Genomic DNA, 27,346 nt, shown 5'->3' with positions numbered 1-27,346 from the left:
TAACAGGGAGCAGTTGGATTCAGGCATGTGAAAAGAGGCAGACCAGAGGGCATTGTATCCACCCTAATCAATAAAACTAAATACAAACACTTCCAAAATAAACCATTACAACGGCACTGTAATTAAACGAATACTCGAAGCAACGAAATTCAATTCGAATATTTTTTTCTAATCGAATACTCGAGTTAATTGATTAATCGTTGCAGCACTACACTGTAGTTAATACTTCTGTGACAAATTGAGTATTATTATCTCATACAGCTGTAATGCCTTATTCACTAATGGTTCTTGTTATTGTAGTAATTATTTATTAATGGTTTAAATGTTAGGGTTTTTTTGTGTTTGGATGCAGAGGGCCAGATGGCCTCTGGCCATCCAAAATGAATTTGCGCCACACTTCTCGCATTACGGTAATGACGTCACTCCGCCCACACTACACGCGAGCAAAGCGCAACTCAAATCGGGCCGCATTTTGGCGCAGTTCGCATCAATCAAGTCAAACAAAGGCCGTACGGTTATTTATTTCTATTTTTCGAGTGCAATCCATTTGCGCCACCTAAATCGTTCACGATGAGTTCGATCAACGTCAAAAAGCTAAAAGTAAACGAGTTGAAGGACGAGCTAAAAAAGCGTGGCCTCTCCGACAAGGGACTAAAGGCCGACCTGATGGACCGCCTGCAAACCGCCTTAGAAGAGGAGGCCGCGGCCGAGGAGCAAGAGGCCGCCGAGGATGAGGGTCTTGAGCAGGCCGCCGAGAATGAGTGCATGGGGGAAGAAGAGATGGAAGCTGGTCCTGGAGACGAAAGCATGGAAGCTAACGAGCAGGAAGCCGAGGGAGAACAGAACGGGGCTAGCGGCGACGTCGCTGTGGCCGCCGCCGAGGACGAAGAGATGGGAGACGGGGAAGAGGACGACGACATGGATCCAATGCTCAAACCGGACGTGGATGACATGGAGAAAATAGAGGAAGACGACGATGAGTTAGAGGAGCAGGCAGCCGAGGGTGAGTCGCCTGAATGGAGCTCTCGGAGATTTTTTCCTGCTTTAACCTGGTTGGATTTGAACGCAGCATTTCAGACCGTCCATGTTGAGCTCAACGGCGTGACCTAACTAGGCTAAGCGTTAGCTTCGCACTGACGCAATTGTGCGAGCATAAACATGAGTTTAAAAGGTTTAGACTTCAAGTACGACCCTATAATGCTGTTATTTCCTCAGATTAAATTCCCACCGTCAAATTATAAGTGAATAGCTGTTTAAAATGTGTGCGCCTGAATTACGCTGCTTGTTAAGTAGCTTGCTAGCTTCATTTTCTTTTGTCTGGCGAAGCTCTAATGCGCTCATTAGCTTACCGGCTATTTCGTCGATTTTAGAAGTCGGTGTTGCGAATTTGAAAGCCTACTATACGTTAATGAATGAATATTTCAATGAGTTTAGCATTAGCATACGCAGTTTCATGTATGAATGGGTTTAAATGGGTACCTCTTGGGTTGAAACCAATGCCCGCGGATTTCAAACGTTTAAAAGCTTTAATTAGCATAACTAGCTAACATTATAATGAATGGAAAAACGAGGTTCTTGTAAGTTCGTTTCGTTTTATCGTTGAAGTAGCGCTTTCAAATTGGCGTTTTATAGCTCGAGGCCGCCATTTTAATTCAGTTTTACAATTGGGGGGAGGGGTGTCAGTGCAGTTAGCAGGTTCTCATTTCCTTGCATGGTGCATTACCACTAAAGTACAATGTACTTGTCCCCATTTTGTATCATCTGCAGGGGGGTTGTTCTCATATTAATACACCAAATTGTTTCCTCCCCAGCCCCACAACCTGCTGCTCTATAATATGCATTTGGACCAGCTTGCATTGTAATTAGACTCTGGTCACTCGTTGTATTTTCATCATTGTACATTTGTGTAACATGAGGTGTTTCCACTTCTCTAGCTTATGATGGTCGACTACATGTAACTGACTGGAACGGGCTTTGTGGGACAGAACCCCACTGCCAGTCCGACCTCTCCCAAAGGAGCACCTCATTATATATCTTTGTTCTATTTTCAAAGGGGATGCGGACAAAGACACGAATGCTGATCAGAAGAATAAGAAGGGTGTTAAGAGACGCCGGGAGGAACATGGAAGGGGCTACTTTGAATTTATTGAAGAGAACAAATACAGCTGGTAAGGATGGGACAGAGCAAAATGGCCTTCAGCATCCCTGAAGTGCCATCATAGCTTTGTTGATATGTATTGGCTTTAAGTGCCGATGCACATATACCTAGCTAGCCTTTTAAGAACATTTTAAAGAAATAACCACTTTCTCACATGTATTGAGGGCTATCCCTGACTGCTCAGAAAACCTTACCATTATTGATCTAATACACATTGTTTTAGGATGCACAGCAATTCTGTAGCAGGAGTGATTCTCTAAAGTCAGCTTTAAAACTGCTCCTCATAACACAATGTTTTGCCAAGCCAGTTGTGTCCTCAAGGTGATTCAAGGCTGCTCTCAAAGAACCCAGAGGACCGTAGTAAACAGTATATTCAGTGGAGGGGAGGGCTAGACCCGGGGTAGTAGATGAGAAATGTGGGAGGAGGGTTGGCATAATGTAAAAGTCTGATCGTCCACGGAGGAACTCGCTCTTGACCGTCCATCGTTTGCCTCGCAATTATAAATAATTTTCATTATCCCCACCCCCCACACACCCTATTTGTATGATGTCGATGATATTTCTGTGTTTCTGTCTCATGGATTATGTTGTGTGTGTGTGAGATATCATGGTGCGGGTGTGAATGATGTGTAACCAGATTTGGTTAATTTTTCCATTTTCCCCTGTGATGGTGTATCATGCATGGTGCGCATGGTGTGTAGACATATTTCTTGATCAGTGTTCTCATTGCGGTAATTTTGAAGGCCAGGTGGCACAAAATCAAGAGTTGTATTCAAAGGTAATTATCACATCATTTGCCTCTGACAGACTAAAAATTACTGTTATAAAGTCAATATTTCTCAATGACTTACTTTCCCTCTAATAATATGATTGGATCTAGCTTACAGTGTTGCTTAAGCATTTTTGAGTGGCAGTTAGTACATGGCACACACTAGTTTTGCCCAGGATTGGATGAGGAGCATTACCTCACATACATATGGACAGGATTTTGTTAGTAACCTCCTGGAATTTAGGGGCCTGCTACAGATTTGGTTAATTACTGTAGCTTGTGTTATGTCACAAATTTTCTATTCAATTACAGGGGAACCTCCAAATCAGAAACGTCATTTTAAAAAGTTATTCAGTATATGGCATCATTTGTTTGATGTTCAAACTCTGCCCATCATAACAGCTTAAATTTTCAGGCATTTCTTTAATTCCTAATAAACAAATAATAAAAATGAAATGGCAATACATGAAGCATTTATTACTTCGTATGGTCACAAGTCACAATGATTTTCTCTGACTGAAAAATAATGTCATTAGTTATGTGTAGAGCTGCAGTGAACGATTATTTTAGTAGTCGGTTAATCTACCAACTAGTTAGTTCGAAGAATAGAGTACTCGGATTAGGAACATTTAATGCGTTGCAGAATAAATTTTAGGAGATGTAACTCTTAGCAAATCGTTTAAACTCATTCCTACAAAAAAAGTTACATATATCTCTAAACTAAATTACGAATGCATAAAAAGCTCGAAATATTAGCTCAAACAAAAACTTACAACCTTATGTTGGTCTTAACAGGGAGGAGCTGGATTCAAACAAATTAGCACTAGTTATGTGACAACCTGAAGTTTTATGATAGGTATATTCAGTAGTTGAGTGCTAGCACTTTGCTATTACAGTGGTACCTCTGCTTACGACATTAACTGGTTCTGGGAGTAGTCTCATAAACCGAAAATGTTGTAAATAGAGACGCGTTTTACATGCAAAGGCCCTGATCCATTCCAAGCACTACTGACACTCCCCATTAATTTCTATAATTGGGGTAAAAAGGGAATAAAACCGCAGCCAAACACATTTGAATCATTCCATATACCTAACCGTTAATACCTTTAATGAAGTAGATAATGGAAGAAAATGCAGTGAAAAAATAACCAAAAAATCTTACCTTTCGATTGAGGCAATGTCCTCTTTCACGAGATCGATGGTGCCTTTCACCTAACTCATTCTTCGTGACACAAAATTGCGAGGAGACTTATGCTCTAATGTGCTACTAAAGTAATAAATCATCTGTGTGCTTAAGCACTTCGTGACACAAAAACACGACGAGCCTTGTGCTCATTTGCCTTAGACGTCAACCCGCAGTATCCATAATAACATCGTTGCGCCTGCGCATGTTATCATACTGCACCACCGAAATTGAAACGTCAACAATAGGCCAATTGGAGAGCAGAATCCCATTACAGAGACATGATGGGAAATATGACCAATAAGACAGCAAGATCTGATAGCGCAACATTTAATTGCAGGAATTATCGTATTTTCCGCACAATAAGGCGCACCTAAAAGCCTTCCATTTTCTCAAAAGCCGACAGTGCGCCTTATAATCAGATGCGTCTTATATATGTATATTGTTAATCATGACGTGACATTCCCTTTGGCATAGCTCCAGCTAGTGGATGCATAAAGCTACTACAACGACAGGGTGACCCAAAACAACTTTAGCAATCCAATGAAACAAAGAGTAAAGGAAGAAAAATGCTTTATTCATAGTAATTAAAACCTTAAAACATGCCATTTAACTCATTTGCTCCCAGAAACGTATAAAGATGTTCTATTTTTATATGCTTAACTGTCCCACAAAAGTATTTATACGTCTTTTGCGTTTTTTTGTACAAGAAGCATCTAGAGCTTCCGATCTATCGCCGAAACAAAAAACAAGCCTCAAAACCCATTTTAAAGCAATAAAACTGGCCACTGGAGGGCAGTAGCGCATTTGTTAAAACCCCACAACCCATTTCAAACAGTACAACTTTATTAGGGAAGTTAGCAGAACCCCTCCGCAGCTTGCTGCTCAGGTCCACCGCACGCTCGAGTGTCCTGCACGGAAACGCGCACGGCCAAACCAGTTCCCCCCCAGGAACATAAGTTCCCCAGGCGAACGAGACAGTGGTCACCACAAAAAAAGACTTAAAAAAAAAAAAAAATCCGTCTTTACGAGACAGTCGGCAATGAGGGAAAAGTTTAACCGCTGTCGCAGCCACCAAACGTCATCTCTCAGTTATGTAAGTGTGAATAAATTGTTACTTTGCTATCAAAAGCTCTATTTGGCTGGTTGTTCATGTTATTTTGTAAAAGGAAAACATTATTCAGATGTTTGGGATGTCACTGAAGCAAAAAATAGCCGTGTTAAAGTCAAAATTATGTTGGAAATTTTTGCGTTTACAAAAAGCTCATTTTCTCCGTTTTTTCATCAGAAATTGGAAAAATGCTCAAACTAAGCTATTTTCTAATGCTGATTTCTAAAGAATGGAAAAACATATGAACTTACTTTTTTTTCTGCTGAAAGAAGAGAGTTTGATCTTTCTTTTGGTGGGTTCCATGTTTATATAGCAATAGAACAGAATTTTTTGTGGGCCGTGCAAAATCAGTCAAAATCCAGTAAAATGGCCTTGCTCCGGTGAAAATGGCTGGGAGTGAAGGAGTTAAGAAACAGTTATGGAATTTTCATTTAAAATTTAGTGCATGTCTTTTAAGTGGCGCCCTGCTGCATGAATGCATTCTTGAAATCTGCTGTTTACGACTTGATAAAAAAAATCAGGATTTTAAAAAAAAAATTTTTATTTTTTTTTTTGCATACTGACAGACATGAGCAAGTGGCAGCACTGCGAGACAGTGACCTTGAGCAAGTAAACAATGTGCCATTTTAGTAACCATTGTGAATTCAGGATGGAATTCACAGTATTACAGCTCAGATGATGAATCTGAGGAATCTCAACAGCAGATTTCAAGATTGCATTTGTACAGGAGGACGACGTTTGAAGGACGTCATTTCTTACAAACTGAAATATCCATCACTGTTTCTTAATTGGCATATTTTTAAAGTTTCAATTACTATAAATATTTTTTCTCCTATCATTCTTGGTTTTATGGGAATGTTAAAAAAAATTGGGGGGGGGGGCGGTCACCCTGTATATGGATCAATATTGTTTACTCATGGCATGACATTAGCTCCATGTATTGGATGCATAACGCAACCATTACTACTGCTACTACTACTACTACTACTACTACTGCGCCTTATAATGCGGTGCGCCCTATATATGAAAATAGTTTTAAAATAGACTATTCATTGAAGGTGTGTCTTATACTCCAATGCACCATACAGTGAGGAAAATATAGTACATACGTAAGTATCTTTTACAGTATTCCATAGTGTTTTTGCCTCTCATAACCTGAAATTTCTTTCGTAACGGGGCAAAATATTCCCATTTAAACGTGTCTTAAACTGAAAATAATGTTTGTAGAGACAGTCGTAAGTAGAGGTATCACTACTTTTTTTTTTTTTTTTTTTAACTTATGGTACATTGTTTTCAAGAAGGGGCACAAGTCCTCATATATCGCGATTATTTCTGAATTTTATTTTCCTAAAAATGTATGTTTATTGGCTAATGTGCCCTAACAGGGATACATTTTTGCACAAGCAATTAATAATTTTGGAAAGCTCAAGCCCTGTAATGTAATTGTTGTTATTAATAAATTAGGTCTGTCAGTAATGTAATAAAAGCGGAATTTACTGTTAGTACAAGTGTGTTCATTAATGTGCTTTGTAATGTTTAATGTCAATGATTCCTTAAAATGCTTGTATTGCACTCGGCAGATAACACATTTACTATTTTTAGTGCCGTTGTCTGATATTTCTAGTTCTGTTTATCCTTTAGTTTTATCAAGGAAACAGTTGTCTTATTCGTTTGATGCTCACTTAATAAAATCTCATTTGGCATCACATTCTACTGTATAATTGAGGCAGAAAACTGATAGTTTAAATTTGGGCTATTTTACTTTGGAGGTTCCACTGTATCACTGTCCATGTTTTGTCAGCTTTGTCCAACAGAAAAAGCCAAACAACATTAATGAGAAAGTTATTCAAGTTTGACTGTGACTGCACCAAGTGCTCACACCTATTTATTTTTTGTAAGGCTTGCGGAGGTGCTGTTGTGTTTGTCTTACATTTAGATTTCACTGGATGCCACAAGGTAAGTGTCTGTCCAGGAGCACAATATACACAACTGCCCACTGCGGCCTGGAGGCTCGCTAATGTATCATCATTTTCTCCCCACTTCTTTCCAGCAAGTGGTGCCCGTGCATCGCCGTCAACCTTCATCATCCAATTGAATGTCTATGGTCTTATTTTCCTACAGGGCTTCATTTAAGTCACCCGTGCCCCCCTTGGAGGAAGAAGATGAAGAGTTCGATGACACCAAGGTCTGCTTGGACAACTGTAAGTCATCTACTCTTATTTTTTTTAACCTTCTGCTGGTGTAATCTAGCCAGTACTTCCAACAAGAAAAGTAAATGGTAAGCAAGAGTTTATCGTTGAGTGTCTGGAAGACGTGTAACTTGGAAATGATGACGTTCCAGTTGATAATTTTCTGGCGTCCCATATCGTCTCATGGCAGTTACAGAGTTACTGTCCAGGGGTTTAATTACAAAACATAGTTTAAATGTCAAATGCTGTGGAAAGCTATAAGCCATTGAGAAACTGCACTGACCTTTAATTTAAACTGTTTACTGTTTGAAATAAAGAGTCTGAGACAAATTTGGCAGTTTAATTGTCCATATGTTTTCCCAGTCTTTTGTGCAGCGTATTCACCTTACAATTAGTTTCAGTAATGACACCACAACACTGCTGTTTTTAACTGCATGGCTATGTTATACATAGCATCAGATATCTTCCTTGGCCTTTTGCAGCTTTAGCACAGCAATCATAACCTCATTTTACCAAATAATTTGTCATGAATTGACACACATTATAGGCTCGCTTACACACAAAAAAAGCATTTTTACATCTGTTCTATTTTTCATCTACTGTGTGTGACTATCTACATGACTGCTATGTTCAAGAGCGTCATGTCAGTAAAGAATTAAATCGCATGTAGGCATATAAGGCATAGGTATGCAAAACTTAACATTAACTCATTCACTACCAAACATCATGTCACAAGTTATCCCCTTCTTCCAAGAGCCATGGAATATTATGTTCTGTGGCGACATGAACTCAGAATTTAGATTTGATTCCTCCGATCTTTAATCAGTTGAAAAAAAATGTTTGAGTTGTCCAATACGGACTTTCTAACCGATGTCCCGATATTGACCAACTCCAAAAATCTGATACCAATATATGCGGTTGTACACTGAATGTGTTGCTAATTGTATTGTGATACCTCACTGGATGTTTTAATAATGATAAATGTAACAATGTCAAGGTTTTCCAAATGAAATATTCTGTGAAAAATAGGAGAACTTCAACTGAAGTTATAGAAAATAAAATGTCCTAAATAAATTGAAATGAGCCAAAATGTCCATAATGATAAGAATCATTCAGAATAAATCACGCTTACAGTAGTTACCCCGAAGAGCCACTAGGGGGGGGACCAAAGAATTATTGCCTGGCACAGCCAGACTATTCTCCCTGTATTTTTCAAACACTGTGAGAAATGGTCTGGGACCCAGCCCATTAACGGCCTCTCGAGCCAGGTACAAAATGAATCGTCCAATCAGATTCGTTTATTTGCGTGACGTGTTCTTAACGAGTAATGTCACTCTTGCGCGCCGAAAGTCGTGTCTACAACAACACAGATGGCAAACGGGAGAGCCGAGAATATGTTCCAGTCCGCGGTAAAACCGGTTTTAAATTCCCAAAAACACATCGAAACGAGTCCTTGACAACAGTCAACATGGCTCGCGCTAGCCATGTTGGATAAACTTCTCCATTCTCCTCTCACGCTAATTACTTGTCGCTTTAACAACGTCACTTCTGCCCGTCACTGATTGGTCCACTCCGCTGTCTGTTTGCTGTGGCTTGCTCCGCCCTCGGAATTTGATCCGCCGGACGGTCGCTAGACTCAATCGCTGGAACAGCGGTGAGTGTGGTATACCAGGCAAAAGAATTACAAATACAGACAGGCAATCATAGGACATGCCAATGCAATGACAATTCTCAAGATGCATTTTAATGGGCTTTTGCACAGATTTTTGTATTTGACTATTTTCTATTTTTCTTAGTGACTATTTACATTCTGGTAACAAAGTAATTATATGTTAAGAGTTTATAATTCATTATTTTTCAATCATTTATTGTTTATTTAATTTTAGCACCATTATTGCAAATGTTCTGCTGACATAACAAATCCCAAGCATCTCAGTTTGGAGATGTCTTAATAGTCTACAAGCATAACTGCAGTGCTAACATTGTGCAAAAGCAAAAGGCAGATGGTTTCTACATTCACTTTAAAGACAAAATCCAATCCAAAACTGATAATGTAAAACTAATGTCAATATTATCTAATATCATTTTAAAATGCTTTGATCGACCGGCTACCCAATAATTTTGGACAACTCTTTAAAAAAAAAAAAAAAAATCAAGAAAGTAAGTTTGTTTCTACTCTTTTTCATTCTTCGGTTATGATCAGTATATCATCTTAAACAACATTAGAGCTGCAACGATTAATCAATTAACTCGAGTAATTCGATTGGAAAAAAGCTTTGTGTCAAATTTTGCTGCTTCAAGTATTCGTTTAAAATAATTAGAGTGGCTTTGTAATGTTTTATCGTGTTTGCATTCAGTTTTATTGATTTGGGTAGATACATTGCCCTCTAGTGGCAACAGTGAATATGACATAACTCATTTAACATGTCTGAATCCTGCTGCTCCCTGTTAAGACGAAAAAAGGTTGTTCATAATAATACCAATAAGGTAAGTTTTTGTTAGAGCTAATGTTTTTAAAGCATTCATAATTAAGTTTATACTTTAGCCATTTTTGTGAGAATATGTGGTTGAACGATTTGTTAAGACCATTGAAAAAAAAAAAAAAAAAAGTTTGCATTTTATAGCATTTAAAGTAGCGGACTTTTGCTATGCAAGTTAGCCTAATGTTCTTAGATCATCATTTATTTATTTCTTAATACCGTTTGAGGCTAAGCTCAAGTATTCTCAAATGGAAGTGCAATTCTGCATAGTTATTTTGTATCTGCATTTAATGCTCTTCTGAAAGTGCAATCTCGGCAAACTTTTGTTTTACATCTCCTAAAATTTAGTCTGCAACGCATTAAATGTTTCTAATCCTATTATTCCAACGAAGTAGTTGATAGTAGGGCTGTCCCAAACAACTAATTTTCTCCCGATTAGTCAGCCGACTATTTTTACGATTAGTCGATTAATCTAATAATTAATTTTTTTTTTAACTAAACGCTTATCAATTCACAAAAACTTAAATTATTTATTTAAGTACAAATAAACACGTAAATAACAATAATAAATCACAAATAAACATTGAGTGCAAATGCTGATAGAATTAACTAGTGTAGCATCCCGATTGGAAAGATGGTCTCTTTAACTGATGGTTTACAACTTTTATTCCATCCTTGATGTAAACACACTGTAAGAGCTACGGTGCACACAAATAAAACAACACAATTAGAAATTAACAAAAACTTTTCACCTTTTTCCTTTGAAACCTTATTTATATATCAATGAATTGCCTATATGAATTACCTTTACCTTAAATTATTACCTATCATTGACAATCTCTCCCTTGAGTGCAATCACTGTATATACTGTATATATTTATGACCTTTTAACCTTATATACAGTGGGGAGAACAAGTATTTGATACACTGCCAATGGGAAATTGGCAGTGTACCAAAAACTTGTTCTCCCCACTGTAATTTTCTATACCATAAAATAAACCATAACATGAAATAAACCTTTCAATTAGCATTAAGAACAATACTAATAGCACTTATAGGCCCATCGTCAATGAAACATCATTATTTAGTAAGGCGACAGCACCCTCTGGTGTACAAAAAATGAAAAAAAAAACCAAAAAAAATTTACAAACTGGGTGACGGCGCTTGAGGTGTTTATTCACGGCCGACGTGCAGCCAAGCTTGGCATTGAAGAGACAGGACACAAGAGTGTACCCTCCTTTGTTTCTTTGAAATAAGTCAATGTTTTGGACACTCTGGTGCACTTTTTTTGGCTTTGTGCCGCTTTCCCTGCTTGCATACAGAGCATCCGACATTCTGAACTTTCCATGCATATATTTTTTTAACCCTTCATTAACCGTCGACGGGATGTTGAGCTCGTCGACGGATTTACGTCATCGTGTCGACGAGTCTGGACAGCTCTAGTTGATAGATTAATCGACTACTCAAATAATAGCTGCAGCTCTAAACAACATTGTTTATATGCCTTTGGTAGTGAATGAGTTCAACACAAATCATTTCATGTTTACATGAATGCAACTATTAATGTCTGCTATGCCCGTAGACAACTGCGACCTGCACTTTAAGGTGTCGCGGGACCGCTTCAGTGCCTCGTCGCTCACAATGGAGAGTTTTGCTTACCTCTGGTCTGGAGGCAAGGCCACATATGGGGTGAAGAAAGGCAAAGTCTGCTTTGAAATGAAGGTACTGTGATTGTGAGATGGATTGTAGGACTTATGTGAAAAGCAGAGACGTATCACTTTTAGTTCTGCTCAAAAAAACGTATATCAGAATTATTTTTTATATGCCTAACAGATCACAGAAAAGATTCCAGTGAAGCACATCTCCAGTAAGAACATGGAAATCCATGACGTTCAAGTTGGCTGGTCGCTCTCTTCTTCATCACTGCTGCTGGGTGGGTTCCCTCAATCTATCTCAGATTGTAGTGTTCTTTGTCAGACTTATATTATCTGCCAAATGTTAGGCAAATGTATTGTGTCTTGTATTTGTTAGAATAGACTGGACACACAACTTTGTAATTGCTTCTCCTGATAATAGTATATTGAAGGTCATCTTTAGACTTACGCTGCAAATCAATTCCCTAGGCTTTATTAGTCACCTTCACTGAACTCTGTGTGTTTTGTTTGTTTTAGAGCTGGGCTGTGGCTTGAAAAAAATCGCTAAACTTTTTCTTAACTTGATTTTTCTATAGTTGTTTTCGTTTTACACAGTTCTAAAGAATCTGCAATGAGAACATAACGATATATAAAAGTGTGTTTGAGCTTTTTGTTTACTTAACAAGTAAATATTAGCATAAAATTAGCCTGCCTCACAAACATTCAGTTTTTGAAACAGCAGACCCAGCATTACAAACATACAAAGTGAATAACTAAAACACAGAAATAATTGAATTGAACCATTTAAGGAATTTTTAAAAAAAATAACGATGGCTCACAAATTTGGGTCTGTTTTGGTAAAAGATTTTTAGTGATGGTAAAGACAGGCTGGACACATGTTTCATTTTCCAGTTAAACATTTTAAAGAAGCAACAATGCTATCTCCTTCAATAACAAGTGAGTGATGGTGTCAGTATGTTAGTCATTCACAGTCAATCATAACAAATAAAATATCAAGACTTATCAATGCATGGAATTGTTAAAAAGCCCTGATTGTATGTGCACCTTAGCCTTTGGGAGGCAGTGTAGCGCTTTGTAAAAGTAATAACACGAGACAAGCGTAATAGTAGAATAAAGCTTATAACTATTTGGGGGGGCAGCAATCAAAGAGCATACATTTTTAAGAGTGTTGTTATTAAGGCTGCAACAACTAATTGATTAAAATCAATTAATAAATTAGTTGCTAACGAATCAAATTTTGCCGGCAGCTACGTGCAGTCCCAATTGTATTGTTTGTATTTTTTGTTGATGAGACGTTACTACTTAGCAAGGAGCGCTAAGCTAGTTAGCGATTATGCTAATCAGTGTCTCAAGCGTCCGTTTGTATTGTGTTTTGGAGAAGCATATTAGCGCTTGAGTTTTTGTTAGATTGTAAAGTTGTCTCATTTCTTTTTATAAAGAAACCACACACATAAAGCCATTCCTATAACAGCTTAGTCTCCTTTCAACACAAGCTCCCATTGAAATTGTATATTGTCATACAATAGAGTGTGCTTTGAAATTAAGTTTGGATTGTATTTATGTACAACTGTTTGATAGAGAAAACTGATTCATTACTATATGCCTCCTTTTTCGATTTTGTTGTTCAGTTTTCAGAAAATAAATGTCATTGACATAATTTCAAGTTTTATGTACTTAAAACAGTACAGCTGTAAACTACCATTATGTCAGGAAGTTATCTATTATGTCTTTAGTGTTACTTTCAACTTGCCTAACACAACTTCGTTAAATTGTGAAGGTAATTGGAAAGAAGTGACATTTATCCAATTAACCAATTCATCCGATTAATCAATTATGAAAATATTTCTTAGTTGCAGCCCTATTTGTTATTTTTGATGTATTCATTTTGCCTATGACCATTTTGAAGCTGTTTCTGTGTGAACATTAATTATTTGTGAGAGGTAAATACCACAATGTGAAGCTAATGTTTTTTAGCACGTAAGTGGCGTCTACCATTGCATAATAATATTACGCTGACAGGTATTTGGAAACACAGAAATTCTGGTATAGTTTTTATTTCATTTCAAATGTGTACTTATCTTTGTTTGTGCCTCTAATTTACAGTTCACCTAAATTGGGAGTATAAAAAAAACTGCTAGAAATTATCCACATTTTACTCTTTTTGAGACTGCTTACTATTTGCTAAACTAGTCGGGTTGCATTTCCCCCATGGTTGAGCGCTTGGCTATATCACAACTGACCAAAATTGTATATATATATTTTTTATTTTATTTTATTTTTTTATCAATCTACGATATTGATCTTAAAATTGCCCAAAACTAGTCTGGAGGTCTGTGATATTTGGTACCTTAAAGAAACGTGCTTTCAGAACATTATAGCATTGTAATGGCAGTAAAACAAATAACTAAAGTATATCATATGTCCTATTAGGTGATGGCATCCATTCCTATGCATACTCTGGCAAGGGGAAGAAGACAACAAACGCAATAGTGGAGGACTTTGGTGAAACTTTCAGTGAGAACGACGTCATCTGCTGCCTAGCTGTAAGACTTTTTTTTTTTTTTTTTTCTGCTGGATCATGATTAAATCAAATCTTAAAGGGATGCACGGGTAAAAAGACGTAGTTTTTTTACAGAAAAATGTCAGTGTGTGTTAGAAAAATTTGATATTCAAACCCTTCTAAATGTTTTTTTGGTTTTATACAATTTTTTTAAAAATGTGTTTCACTAGTAGATCGCCATTGTGGTTGACAACGCAATGCAATCTGGGCGTCGACGTCACTGGGCAGCGCTGCTTTACTTCCACAGTGTCACTCGTTACCTATATAAACATGTTGTCGGTTCTGCCCTTCCAATTTGAACCCGAGCAGGACAGCACTGTTGATATTTCGCAAAACGAGTAGCAAAAGCAATTAAAAGAAGGTCTACAGCGGGATTCGAACCAGCGATTGTCGTGCGACAGACGAGCGCGTAGACTGCAAGACTATACTTCCGAATGACGTTAGTCATGCTTTTCCTTATAAAGCAATCGCAGCCCACATGCTTTGTCTGTCTGTGTGGTGAAACCTGAAAGAGAAACCCAAATGAAAAGAAAGTGACTGGCTTGACCATGGAAATGGAAAACGTGGCTCACTTCAGACAGCAAGAACATGGGGATAGCAAAAAATTGTTTTTTGAACACAAAACACGCGGTCGCAAAAAGGGTGACATAAAAAGGGTCCGTGACAGTAGGTCGGGATCAGTAAAAAAAAAAGGGGGGGGGGGACCACGGTGAGAGGCAGACAAACGAAAAAAAAACAAGGCAATGATTCAACTATCAAAGAAGTGATATACAAACTGTCAAATGGCAACAAGTCAATATCTCATCAAGCCGCCTAGGATCGGTTTAAAGTCACTGCTGATGAGCTGGAATTGAATGCAGGTAGGTCGTTTGGGAACTCATCCCACATCTCTGTAACAAAACAATCTGAACAGCAGCAGAATGTAACAAAATCATGCCAGTCGTCATACTAGCTTCACTTGCCAGCTAGCACAGCTATTTTCCCAGTCCAGCCCAACCGCGCCATCACCCTCAGCGTGCATTGCGTGCGTAAAACATGGCGCATTCCGTAGGTCAAAACGTACTAAATATTATAGATTTTTAAATCAACGAAAAGAATGTTTTTCTAATATATTTTAGTCAAAGAGAACAAATGTGGCTTATTAGAGCCTACAAGTCTAAGTCCGAGGTTCCCTTTAAGTCATAATTGTTAGTCATGTCAATATTTACAACCTGTCTTCACACTAAAAAGGCACTTTGTTGCTTTGTTCAGGACTTGGATGGGGCTGAAATGGTTTTATCCTACTCCAAGAACGGTGGGGAGCCAGCAGAAGCGTTCCGTGTGAGCAAAGACGAGCTGAACGGCCAGGCTCTTTTCCCTCATGTCATGTGCCACAACTGCGCCGTGGAATTTAACTTCGGTCAGATGGAGACTCCATACTTCCCAGCACCTGCGGGGTTCACCTTCATTCAGCAAGTTCCCGTGAATGAGCGTGTCCGTGGGCCCCGCGGGCCGCAGACTAAGGCAGACTGTGAGGTAGGCAGCGGAATGTCATTAGGGAGTCCAAATTCTCATTGGTGGATATTTTAATCTCGTCTCTCAATATTGCAGATCATAGTGATGGTAGGTCTACCAGGCTCGGGTAAGACAACATGGGTGAAGAACCACGTCCAGGAGAATCCTGGGAAATACTACATCCTGGGAAGTGATACAATCGTGGAAAAAATGATGGTCAGTTGTGTAGATATAATGCTTTCTATTGTCTCTCTATTTGCATATACGTCAACTTAATGTTCCTTCTTGAATCCTTCTTGATCAGATAAACTCTCCGAATCGGCAACCGAAAGAGTACAACAAACTGCTTGCCATTTCCCAGCGTGCACCTCTTTTCTTGGGAAAGTTCATTGAGATTGCTGCCCGCAAGAAAAGAAACTACATCCTGGATCATGTAAGTTTCTTAAACATTGCAGTCCTATCACTGACATGTCATGGCTGAAAGAGATATTAACTTTTGTATTTTTCATGCCTTCCAGACTAACTTGTCTGCCCCTGGCCAGAAGAGGAAGATGTGTTTGTTTGCTGGTTTCCAGCGCAAAGCTGTAGTAGTATTCCCATCTGAGGATGACTATAAGGAAAGAGTCCAGAAGAAGGTCATGTGTGACGGCAAAGAAGTTCCTGAACATGCTCTTCTCAAAATGAAAGGTAAAACACGCTTTATGATTTTTCTTTTTAATACTATCATAAGAAATCTACAGCACATCGTTGACATACTCACTGATGATGCCTGTCCATTGATTCGATTTGTAGCTAATTTTGATTGTATGGTGATGGCGACGCCTAGTGGTAAAGATGGAAACATCAATTTATCTCAAGGTCTTAAAAATATTTTAAATAAAATTTCACTTTTAAAAGGGTGCAAAAACTGTACTAGCGATACTCAATTCAATTCACAGCAGAAGGAGGGGAAAAAAAGCTCGTTTTTCTATTCATTATTGTATGGATAAATATTGTAGAATTATTTCCTCACCTATATATCGATAATTGTTATATCGCCATCATATAAACGCAAGTGAGGGAACCCATTTTCAATAAAGCATGAGGTTTCTTCTCTACATTGTACAAAATTCTTGTCCAGCCACTTGCTGAGAGGACTAACATAACACGCCCGTATGTCCGTGGTGAAACTAACGTGCATGGTTGCCAATCGAAGTATGGAAGTGTGTGACAATCTCATCATACTTTGCCGGTAAACATTTGGCTCGGAATGATGAAACTGGCCTCCAAATGACGAAGTAGAAGCCTGAATCCTATGTCTTCGAAAAGGGAAAAGGGTTGGTTGTCTAGCGCCATCATTTCTGTGATCATGTTTGTGATCGCTATAGCCCTCGGTCATCTTTTTGAAACTTTTTAAAGGCCTTGTTAAATGGTACAACCCCGGCTTTCTTAGCTGGCTTTGGTATTGGATGGGGAGCTTTATTCGCAGCTTGCACATCCTCATACTCTTTTAAAACACCATCAAAGCGGTTGTCATCTTTTATGTGGCTCATTAAGATGTGTTGTCGCTCGACACTTTTTTTCCCTCCTCATGGAACTTCGGCTTTGCGTTTGTTACAAATTGTGAGTGAAGCGTTTTCCACTGACAACTTTTTAAAAAATCCCACACTACCAAGGCCATGCTGCAGACTGCCGTCGTTTTAGCGTTACGTCACTGAAGGGAGCGCTTGATTTGCGGCACAGCTCCCTCTTTCTGCACCACACACAGTCACTGATTCATTGAACTGGCAAAACAGGAGTGAAAACGAACGCACACATCACAATCCGCCGACACCTTTCCAAAAAAATACTGGATATTATTGGGTCTATTGATAACGTTATTGTATTTATTAAAGATGCACGATAATATCGGTTACCAATAATTATCGGCCGATAATGGCAATTATGAAGTCACACCGATAATCCAGATTGTTAAAAATGCAACCAATAATGCTATCTGATAATTATATACGTGATTTAGCCACCAAATGTGTGCAATAGACGCAGTTTTATCCAATCCTGCGCCTGCGCCTCAACCCCTCTTAAAGGCATTTTTGTGCAATTAAGTATTTACTTTGTAAATGTTATTAATCAAATAATACAAATTGTTTAGATGTTGGAATTTACTACTTGTTAACATTTGATGTGGAAAACGTAGCAATAAATTCTATTTTTGCAGTCACATTTGCTCCTATGTATAATTTAAAATTGTATATATATCTTTTGATAGAATTATCGGCTTGACATTATCGGTTATCGGCTGGAAGGAGGAGGAAATTATTGGTTATCGGTATCGGTTGAAAAATGCATTAACGTGCATCACTAGTATTTATTGGGATGACGTCATAATTCTTATTATCGGACCGATAATTATCGGACCAATAATTATCGTGTACCTTTACCTCAATGGTATAATTTTTTTTTAGATTAGGATCTAAGTGCAACAGAAGAGTAATTGGCTAACTTGCAAAGCAAAGTCTGCTAGCTTAAATGCTGTAAAGTGCTAACATTATTTTACAACGCTCTTACCAAATTGTTCAAACACATATTCCCACAAAAAAAAACTGCTAAAGATACCTATGAACTAAATTACAAATGCATTAAAGTAACATTAGATCAAACAAAAACTTCTATTGTCTTATAAGGGAAAAGTTGGATTCAACCATGGTAAAGAGTATTACAACTCCTGGGGAAATGCTAATATTTCATCATTTATCCATAAACGCATGGCTTTTGGGTTCATATCATGCCACTTCGTGTAATTACACACATCGCAACACCAAGAAAATGATAGAACTAGATAGAAATGATCGATTGTCAAGCTAAAACGACTGGCGCCCGAGATCCCTGAAATCTAGCATATTGTGTGCGTGACGTCACAACTAGGAAACGCAGTGCTTAGTACTGAATGGCGACGATGATGGCGGACAGTTTTGTTTCTAGTTGCAGCGATGAATCCGACGTAACGAACGTTCTTCTAATGGTGACGAGGCGAGTTATGAACTTTGGTGTTTTGGGTTATCAATTTGAGCCCAAACAAAAGCCAATGCAGCTTAATGAAACGATCATTGAGGGGGGCAATCACACTGATGAAACACCGGCAGCAGATGGTGTGGGAAACACCGAATGGTTTGTTTTGCATTTCTTTTTGTGAAGCTGATACACCGTGACCGCGAAATAATGTATAGAATAATTATCATTTATTGTGCTATCATAAGTTTTCGCTCTGCCAACAGACACAAATATGAATGGGATTAGAGGATTTGTTGTATATATTTTACGAGCGATAATTTATACAAGTGTCCAGTCCTATATCCAATGCGTGATGTTTTTTATTATAAAAGAGTACTCACTCTGGCCATTTCGAGCTTGGCTGCTCCCCTCCTTTGCTTAGCCTGGGGTGGTGGGGTGGTCTCATCAGTGCCATTATAATTCTCTTTAAATGAGTTATGTCATGTTCACTGTTGCCACTAGAGGACAGTACTATCCACCCAAATCAATAAAACTAAATGCAAACACTTTCTAAACAATTGCAACACTACTCTATGAAATGAATACTCGAAGCAGCAAAATTTGATTCGAAGCTTTTTTCTAATCGAGTTACGCGAATTAATCGATTAATCGTTGCAGCACTACCGTGAGTCTTGTCTCACTTATTTTATTGTACTGTGAGGCTTGCATCCCCTACTAGCTTTAGTGAGATTTCAGTTCTTTTATTATTATTTTGCGTGTGAGTACTTGTGTTCCATTTTGAATTGTTGCATGATAATTGTTAAGGAGTGCTAAGAAGGTTTTTGCGTTCCTCGTCGCAGGCTTCTATTCTTTCCCCGTGGAGGGCGAGAGCTTCAACGAGGTGCTCTTCGCCGAGCTGCCGAGAGACGACGCCGGCAAAATACTGGAAACGTACAAAGAGGAAAGCAAGACGGCCCTGCCTGCCGAGAAGAAGCCCAACCAGGGAAGCACGACACCCAAGCGAGGCGGCGGGAACCGCGGAGGCGGTCGCGGAGGGAAGAACCAATTTGGCCGCAACAGCGGACCCCCACAGAGAGGTGGCGGCGGTCGCGGGGGCTTCCAGAACCGTGGGAACTTCAGAGGAGGTGAGAGAAGCGTTAAGGCAGTGTGTTTGTGTTTCTAAGGCTGACTTGTTCCCCTTTTCACAGGCCCAAACCACCGTGGTGGCTTTAACCGCCCACCTCGGGCATACCCGCAACACCCTGCCTTCAGAGGGGGTTACAACAACCGCGGCAACTTCAACCGCAGCGGCGGTCACGGCCCCGGCATGGGCGGATCCCCCAGAGGCAGCCCCATGAGGGGTAACATGGGGCACAGAGGCAGACATATGAATAGAGGTGGCCCAATGAACAGAGGCAACATGAACAGAGGTGGCGGCATGAATCGCGGTGGAAACCGAGGACATCACAACCAGGTTGGTGACTTCCGTCAAAGTTTAGGAAAGTTCATGCAACTTACAAAACAACAAATAAACAGAAAAACGAACTATTTTAATCCGTCTGCTGTGAATTCGAATGAGTTTACCACTAGTAGACGTCCAAACCATTTGAGCTGGGAGGAACCGTTTGAACTTCCCAGTTCAAACGGATTGAACGTCTATGGCCATCAGTGAAAGCCAATGCAAGTCAACAACTTCATTTTGGGGCATTTATGTGTCACTTCTTGTTGATTTTGGGGCATTTACAGGTCATTTCCTGTTGAGTTTGGGTTACTGAAAAGGAAGTGACTCAAGAATGTCTCCAAATGAATTGGAAGTGACTCAAAATCAACAAGCCCTAAAATTAACAGGAATCAACCTGTAAATGCCAACACAAAATCTGACTGAACGCTCTAGTATCAGTGCCATTGATGGGACTAATCCAGGGTCTGGTCGCGAGAGCAGCAGCTTTCGCAGGGACACCAAGACTTCCCTCTCCCCAGTCACTTCAACCAGCTCCTCCGGCGGGATCCAAAAGCGTTCCTAAGCCAGACAAGAGACATAGTCTCTCCAGCATATCCTGGGTCGTCCCCATGGCTTCTCTCTGTTGGGACATGCCCAGAACACCTTTCCTGGGAGGCATCAGAACCAGATGCCCGAGCCACCTCAGCTGGCTACTCTCAACACGGAGGAGGAGCCGCTCGACCCCGAGTCCCTCCCGGATGACCTAGCTTCTCACCCTATCTCTAAGGGAGAGCCCAGACCCCCTGCGGTGGAAACTAATTTCAGCCGCTTGTATCCAGGCTCTTGTTCTTTTAGTCACGACCCACAGCTCGTGACCATAGCTCAGGGTAGAAACGCAGATCGACTGGTAAATCAAGAGCTTTGCCTTTAGGATGACTGCAGACGCTGCTCCGATACACCTGTCGATCTCCCGATCCCTCCTAACCTTACTCGTGAACGAGACCCCCAAGATACTTGGACTCCTCCACTTGGGGCAGGATCTCATCCCCGACCCGGAGAGGGCAGGCTCAGAGGTGCTGATCTTCATCCCAACCGCTTAACTCTCTGGTGCCACTGTAGTGAGAGTTGGAGATCACGGCTCGATGAAGCCAACAGCACAACACCATCTGCAAAAAGCAGAGATGCAATGCTGTGGCCACCAAACCGGACACCGTCAACGCCTTGACTGCGCCTAGAAATGTCCATAAAAGTTAGGAACAGAATCTGTGACAATTTGCAACCATGGTGGTGTCCAACCCTCACTGGGAATGAATCTGACTTACTGCCGGACCAAACTCTGGCACTGGTCGTACAGGGACCGAACAGCCCTTATCACGGGGCTCGGTACCCCATGCTCCCAAAGCAACCCCCACAGGACTCCCTGAGGGACACGGTCCAACGCCTTTTCCAAATCCACCAAACAGATGTAAACCGGTCGGGTTAACTCCCATGCACCCTCAAGGACCCAGTCAAGGGTGTAGAGCTAGTCCTGTGTTCCACGGCTGGGACGAAAACCACACTGCTCCTCCTGAATCAGAGATTTGACTTTCCCGACGGACCCTCCTCACCAGCACCCCTGAATAGACTTTACCAGAGAGGCTGAGGAGTGTGATCCCCCTATAATTGGAACACACCCTCCGGTACCCATTCTTAAAAAAGGGGCCCACCAGCCCGGTCTGGCAATCCAAAGGCACTGTCCGCGATGTTGTAGAGGTGTTAGACGTCCAATCCAGTCAAAATGAATTGGATTTCTAGCACCGTCAATGGCAGCCAGCTAGCTAATGTAGATACTATTCCAATGGAAGATTTTTTTTTTTTTTATTAGCCTGTTTTTTTCTTTCTTATTTAAACAGTGATACCTATTTAAATACATTGGTTTGTAAAAGTATCTGAACCTTTTGGAATTTTTCACATTTCTGCATAAAATCAACATTAAATGTGATCTCTGTCAAAATCACGAAGATGAAAAAAGTGTCTTCTTTAACTAAAACCACCCACACATTTATAGATTTTCATATTTTACTGAGGATAGTATGCAAACAATTTCAGAAGGGGGAAAAATAAGTAAGTGAACCATCACATTTAATATTTTGTGGGGCCCCTTTGGCAGCAATAACTTCGACCCGACGGTTCCTGTAGCTGCAGGTCAGTCTGTCACATCAAACAGGAATAATCTTGGCCCATTCTTCTCTACAAAACTGCTGCAGTTCAGTCAGATTCCTGGGATGTCTGGCATGAATCGCTTTCTTTAGGTCATGCCACAACATCTCAATTGGGTTCAAGTCTGGACTTTGACTTGGCCACTCCAGAACGTGTATTTTGTTCTTCTGAAAGCATTCTGAAGTTGATTTACTTCTGTGTTTTGGATCATTGTCTTGTTGCAGCATCCATCCTCATTTTGGCTTCAAATGTCTGACAGGCGGCCTCAGGTTTTCCTGCAAAAAAGTCTGATAAACCTTTGAATTCATTCTTCGTTTAATGATTGCAAGTTGTCCAGGCCCTGAGGCGCAAAACAGCCCCAAATCATGACGCTCCCATCACCATGCCTCATGGTGGGGATGAGGTGTTGATGGTTGTGAGCTGTTCCATTTTTCCTCCACACATGACATTGTGTGTTACTCCCAAACAATTCAACTTTGGTTTCATCAGTCCACAAAATATTTTGCCAAAACATCTGAGGAGTGTCAAAGTGCCTTTTTGCGGCACTAAGCGCATACACTAAACATGAAACACATGAAACGTGTTTTTTTTTTTTTTTTGTTTAGATGGCAGTGGCTTCATCCGTGGAGTCCTCCCATGAACACCATTCTCGGCCATAGTTTTACATATAGTTGATGTGTGCACAGACATAGTGGACTGTGCCGGTGATTTCTGTAAATCTTAGCAGACACTGTAGGGTTCTTTTTACCTCTCTGAGTATTTTGCACTGAACTCTTGGCGTCATCTTTGGTGGACGGCCACTCCTTGGAAGAGAAGCAACAGTGCCAAACTCTCCATTGGTAGACTTCTCGGACTGTCGATTGATAAACATCCAGACTTTTCGAGGTTTTGTATACTTTCCCAGCTTTATACAAATCAACAATCCTCGATCGCAGGTCTTTAGATAGCCAATCAGACAAGACTTTTCTAGGCAGACGGTTCACTTATTTTTCCCCCCTTCTGTCAATTGTTTGCATGCTAGCCTCATTAAAATATGAAAACCTCTAAAATTTTGAGTGGTTTTAGTGAAAGCAGACACTGTATTTTCATCTGTGTGATTTTGACAAATATCAGATCACATTTGATGGTGATGTGAGGAATTCCAAAAGGTTCAGATACTTTTTCATACCACTGTATCAATTCTTTGTGGGAGCATATCGATAACCTTTTGGGCGAGATATCACATTTTTGATATATTGTTTCACCCCTAGTTTCAACAGAGAGGCGGCGGCCGAGGAAACTACGGCAACAAGAACGGCAATTTTGGCAACAACAGGAACAGCGGCGGTTTTGGGAATAGGAACGGCATGGACAAGGCGCAGGCCTTCAACCAGAGCTGGCAGCAAGGGGTCAGTGATTCTCTTTCTCAGCTGTTTATTGCAAAAACACCTAGATTTATTTATTTATTTATTTTTAAGATATAACTTGTCTAAACAAGCCTCTTTTTGCAGTTCTGGAACCAGAAGCCATGGGGCCAGCAGTATCAGCCCAGCTATTACTAAGACTCTTACTTTTACCAATGGACTGATGGCCACACTGAAAACCACTTTTGCCACGGACCATCACTCCTTCACCATCAACGCAATTTTTCATAAGAGCCTGCATTAATAAGACGAGCAACATGGTCAACATTCCGCTCCAGTGGCAGACCAGGCAACGTGAGACGTGTGGATGTTTTTTTTTTTTTTTCCTTTTGTTGTATATTTTGTTTCTCACCACTTTTAAATGATGTTTTAAAAAGAAAAAGTTTGTAATATCAAGAACGAGAAACTTTTTTTTTTCTCCATTTGCTTCATTTGTATTCACTGTAAATATTTGTTTTGAGTAGTTTTCTCATTGTGGCATCTAATGATATTGTCGGTAAAACAAACAAAACAGCAGATAAAAGCAGTAAGTTTCTATTGTGCCCCCTCCCGAAACTGTACTCCAACTTGATAGACTTCCAATAAACACAACTTTCCTTGTTTACGACTGGCTTGTGACTTATGTTCAAAGGTGTAAAACACCTTTGAATGGCCTATTTGTAGAGATCTAAACTGGCCCTCATTATTAATTAATCAGCCCTATTGTGTGCGCTACACTATTTGAAACTGACATTTAGAAAGGAAAATATCACCCATATAATGTTGTGGGTGTGCCTTTTATTATGCTCTAGATGCATTTGTTTGAAGAGCAAGCAGACGTGAACACTCACTAAGTATGTTTAAATGTTAATGTTAAAATAGAAATGAGTAAGTAAAAGAAAAAACAGTTTAGAATCAAAAGCAGTACAGTGATCCCTCGTTTTTGCGGTTAATGGGGACCAGGACCTGCCGCGTTAGGTGAAAAAAAACACAAAGTAGCGCCCCCTCACCTCCCAAAAATATTTTTTTTGCGATACATATGAGACATTTTTTCACTTCCCAAAGTATAATTTAAAAAATACATTTATATATTTTAACAAATAGTTTTAAAGTGCCTGTGACACCATAAAAAATTGCATTATTATGGAAATTAAAATCATATTTTGAGACAATTCCACTATCTACAACAATTTGGCAAAGCGCAGATGACGAGAAATGAGTCAATCTGCCGTTTAGCTACACCTGTCATTATAGCGCTCTAGCGCCTCCATCTGGATGATGACGTTGGCGGAGTAACGATTTCAGTGATTTAGGATTCATCCCAATGAAGGAGGAAGATTCAGAACGAGGAAAATGCGACCTTAAGCAGCAAAATGTCTTTTTTTTTTTTTTTTTTAATCTCTCCAGTATTTTTACAGGATTCTTTTTATCTAGTTTTTTTTCCCCAATTGCTAAATAAATTGGATGGTCATGACAAATAAGTCTTGTGTTAAAAATGGATTTATTCAGTACGACAGGGCTAAATCACTGCTTAGTGGACAAAACATCTTTAACCTCCCAAACTGTATTTTATGCCACTGGAGTTGGTCTGCTCTTGTTATTTTCCTGGGGGGACTAGGCGACATGCTAACCCGAACTGAGTGGCTCTTGCAAGTCTCTTCCTCGCCTTTCGAAAACGAAAAATCACACAAAACTACCCTGACTCATGTCGCAAACAGAAGCGGGGGTGATAGCCTTCACCGATCGGCCAGTCCCCAGCGGCGAGCTAGTTTCGGCTCGTCGTTCTGCTGCTGCCACGGCAGGCAGGCCGTGCTCGTCGCCAGGGATGCAGAGGGGAATGAACGCCAAAAATGGCGCATTCTCAGTGGACAAACTGGCCGGCATTTGAGCGCATGGCTGGCCGAGCCCAAGCAGAGTATAGTGCTCTCTAGGGGGGCACGTGAAGAGGGCTGAGGGGGGTAGAAGTCTCGACACAATCGAGAACCGGAGACAAGAGTGGGGCGCTCCCCGAGCCCAATCTGGAAATAGCGCTCTATAGGTGGGCACGCCTTTATCAGCCGGTGACCGTGGTGTGCAGCAAGCCGCCGGTCGTCGGCCGAGTGGCTTTCTCGGTGGACAAGGAGCAGTGTCACCCACAAAATGCAAGCCACCTCCTTATTGAAACGTTTACCATGATCCCAGTAATTGACATAACATAAAACACGTAGCGTACTCACTTCGTCATCCATCCAATGGTCTCTTGATTGTCTGATTTGTTTTGCTCATTCTTCTCGGTGAACAGAATCTTTTGGAAATCCAAAAAGCATCAAACATCTCTCCTTGGTGTAGCAACAAAACCCTGCAGCACATTGGGCTGGCGTGACGCAAAAAATAAACTAATTAATCCGCAAAATCAGCTGAATCCTTCTGCATACGATAGTAATGGCTGTATAGCAAAGATTATCCGCTGACATCACATTCGCCTTCTTCCTCAGTCCAGACTCTGGCCGGAAGTCACTCATTTTCATGGCACGGGATTAAAAAAAAATTGAATAAATATATCGATCGCTTCCACGCGCATCCAATCGGTCCATTTCATTCAGGAGCATAAAATATTGCATGAAATATGAAATAAACATGCTTTTTGCTGTCATAGGCACTTTAAGCACTTCAAGTATAAGTTTTAAACACGTTACTGTCCCACCGAATTATTTTTGAACAACAATATAGTAGAAAAAGGCTTGTCTTTACTAAACGCTTCATTGAGCGAGTCCACTCAAATCTGCTCAAGCTGCCCACTTACAATGAGTTGCCACATCAACTGTTTAACAAGTTAAACGATGATTGACGCATGCGCCACTTTGAAGTTTCGGCTTCCAAACGTCTCTGGCAAGATCAAACCTTAACGTCTGTCAATCATCATTAACTTTAATAAGCAACTCCAGTGCCACTGCCTGACCAAGAAAAGCGGCAGGAGTGCAAGACTACGTGATTGGATCAGGACAGCTGTATAAAAAACTGCATTTATTTATTTATTCTTGAAAAAAAATTTGCAATGGACTGAGGGAGCGAAGTTTGAAGCGCAAAATAGCGAGGGATCACTGGATATTGCTTAGTTTTTTTAACAGCACTGGATTTTACCTGTGCACAAATTTGCATGTTTACAGTATAGCAGAGACAAAGTAAGCCAATCAGCTCGCTCATCCTACACCAGCAAAAAAGGGCTACACAGTTCATGTATTTATAATCCACACATGAGCAAGTCAAGTTTCTCCATTGCCAAACAATACTTCTGTTCCTTACACATTCAGTACACGGGACTTACTTTTGCCTGATCAAAAGGGATGTTGCAAGAAAAAAACTAGCATGTAAATACTCTTTATAAAAAAAAAAAAAAAAAATAGTACTGCAGTGCAGTGTTTGTTTCCATTAGTACTACTGTGTGTTACACTGTACTGTTTAAATGTCTTTTTTATATCTTAAAAAATTTCGAATGTAGGTTTCAAAAGATGCGATATTTTAAGTTTTTTATTGCTTATGTTCCAGGTTGTATATTATTTAACCAACATTGTGACCGTTTGTCATTTGCATCTTTTTTGTCTCAGCTTCATTAAAGTTCAATACGGTTATGGAAGTTGTGTATTGTGCTTAATTTCATATCTCAATACAAATTTAAAATGGGCAATCTTTAGTCGCAAGTTAAACTCATTTCAAATCAAAAATCCAAAATATATTTTGTTTTTCCTCCTATTAAGCAGCAAATTGCTAAAATTGCT

At 39.9% G+C, this 27,346-nt stretch overlaps 1 protein-coding gene across 1 annotated transcript; it reads left to right on the top strand.

Moving 5' to 3' along the window:
* The first annotated feature begins 421 nt into the window (after window positions 1–421).
* On the top strand, window positions 422–26,912 carry hnrnpub (heterogeneous nuclear ribonucleoprotein Ub). Its single transcript, XM_057822793.1, has 14 exons — window positions 422–1,003; window positions 2,054–2,168; window positions 7,343–7,422; window positions 11,473–11,612; window positions 11,724–11,823; window positions 13,976–14,088; window positions 15,357–15,620; window positions 15,696–15,815; window positions 15,904–16,032; window positions 16,118–16,286; window positions 19,430–19,714; window positions 19,778–20,043; window positions 23,460–23,597; window positions 23,700–26,912. Exons 1-14 carry the CDS (start codon window positions 571–573, stop codon window positions 23,748–23,750), a joined length of 2,403 nt encoding a protein of 800 aa, XP_057678776.1. The 5' UTR covers window positions 422–570; the 3' UTR covers window positions 23,751–26,912.
* Window positions 26,913–27,346: the final 434 nt, after the last annotated feature.

The sequence above is a fragment of the Corythoichthys intestinalis genome, chromosome 19, assembly GCF_030265065.1.
Source record: "Corythoichthys intestinalis isolate RoL2023-P3 chromosome 19, ASM3026506v1, whole genome shotgun sequence".
In the NCBI taxonomy this organism is placed as follows: domain Eukaryota; kingdom Metazoa; phylum Chordata; class Actinopteri; order Syngnathiformes; family Syngnathidae; genus Corythoichthys; species Corythoichthys intestinalis.
This window is presented reverse-complemented; position numbering and strand designations above follow the sequence as displayed.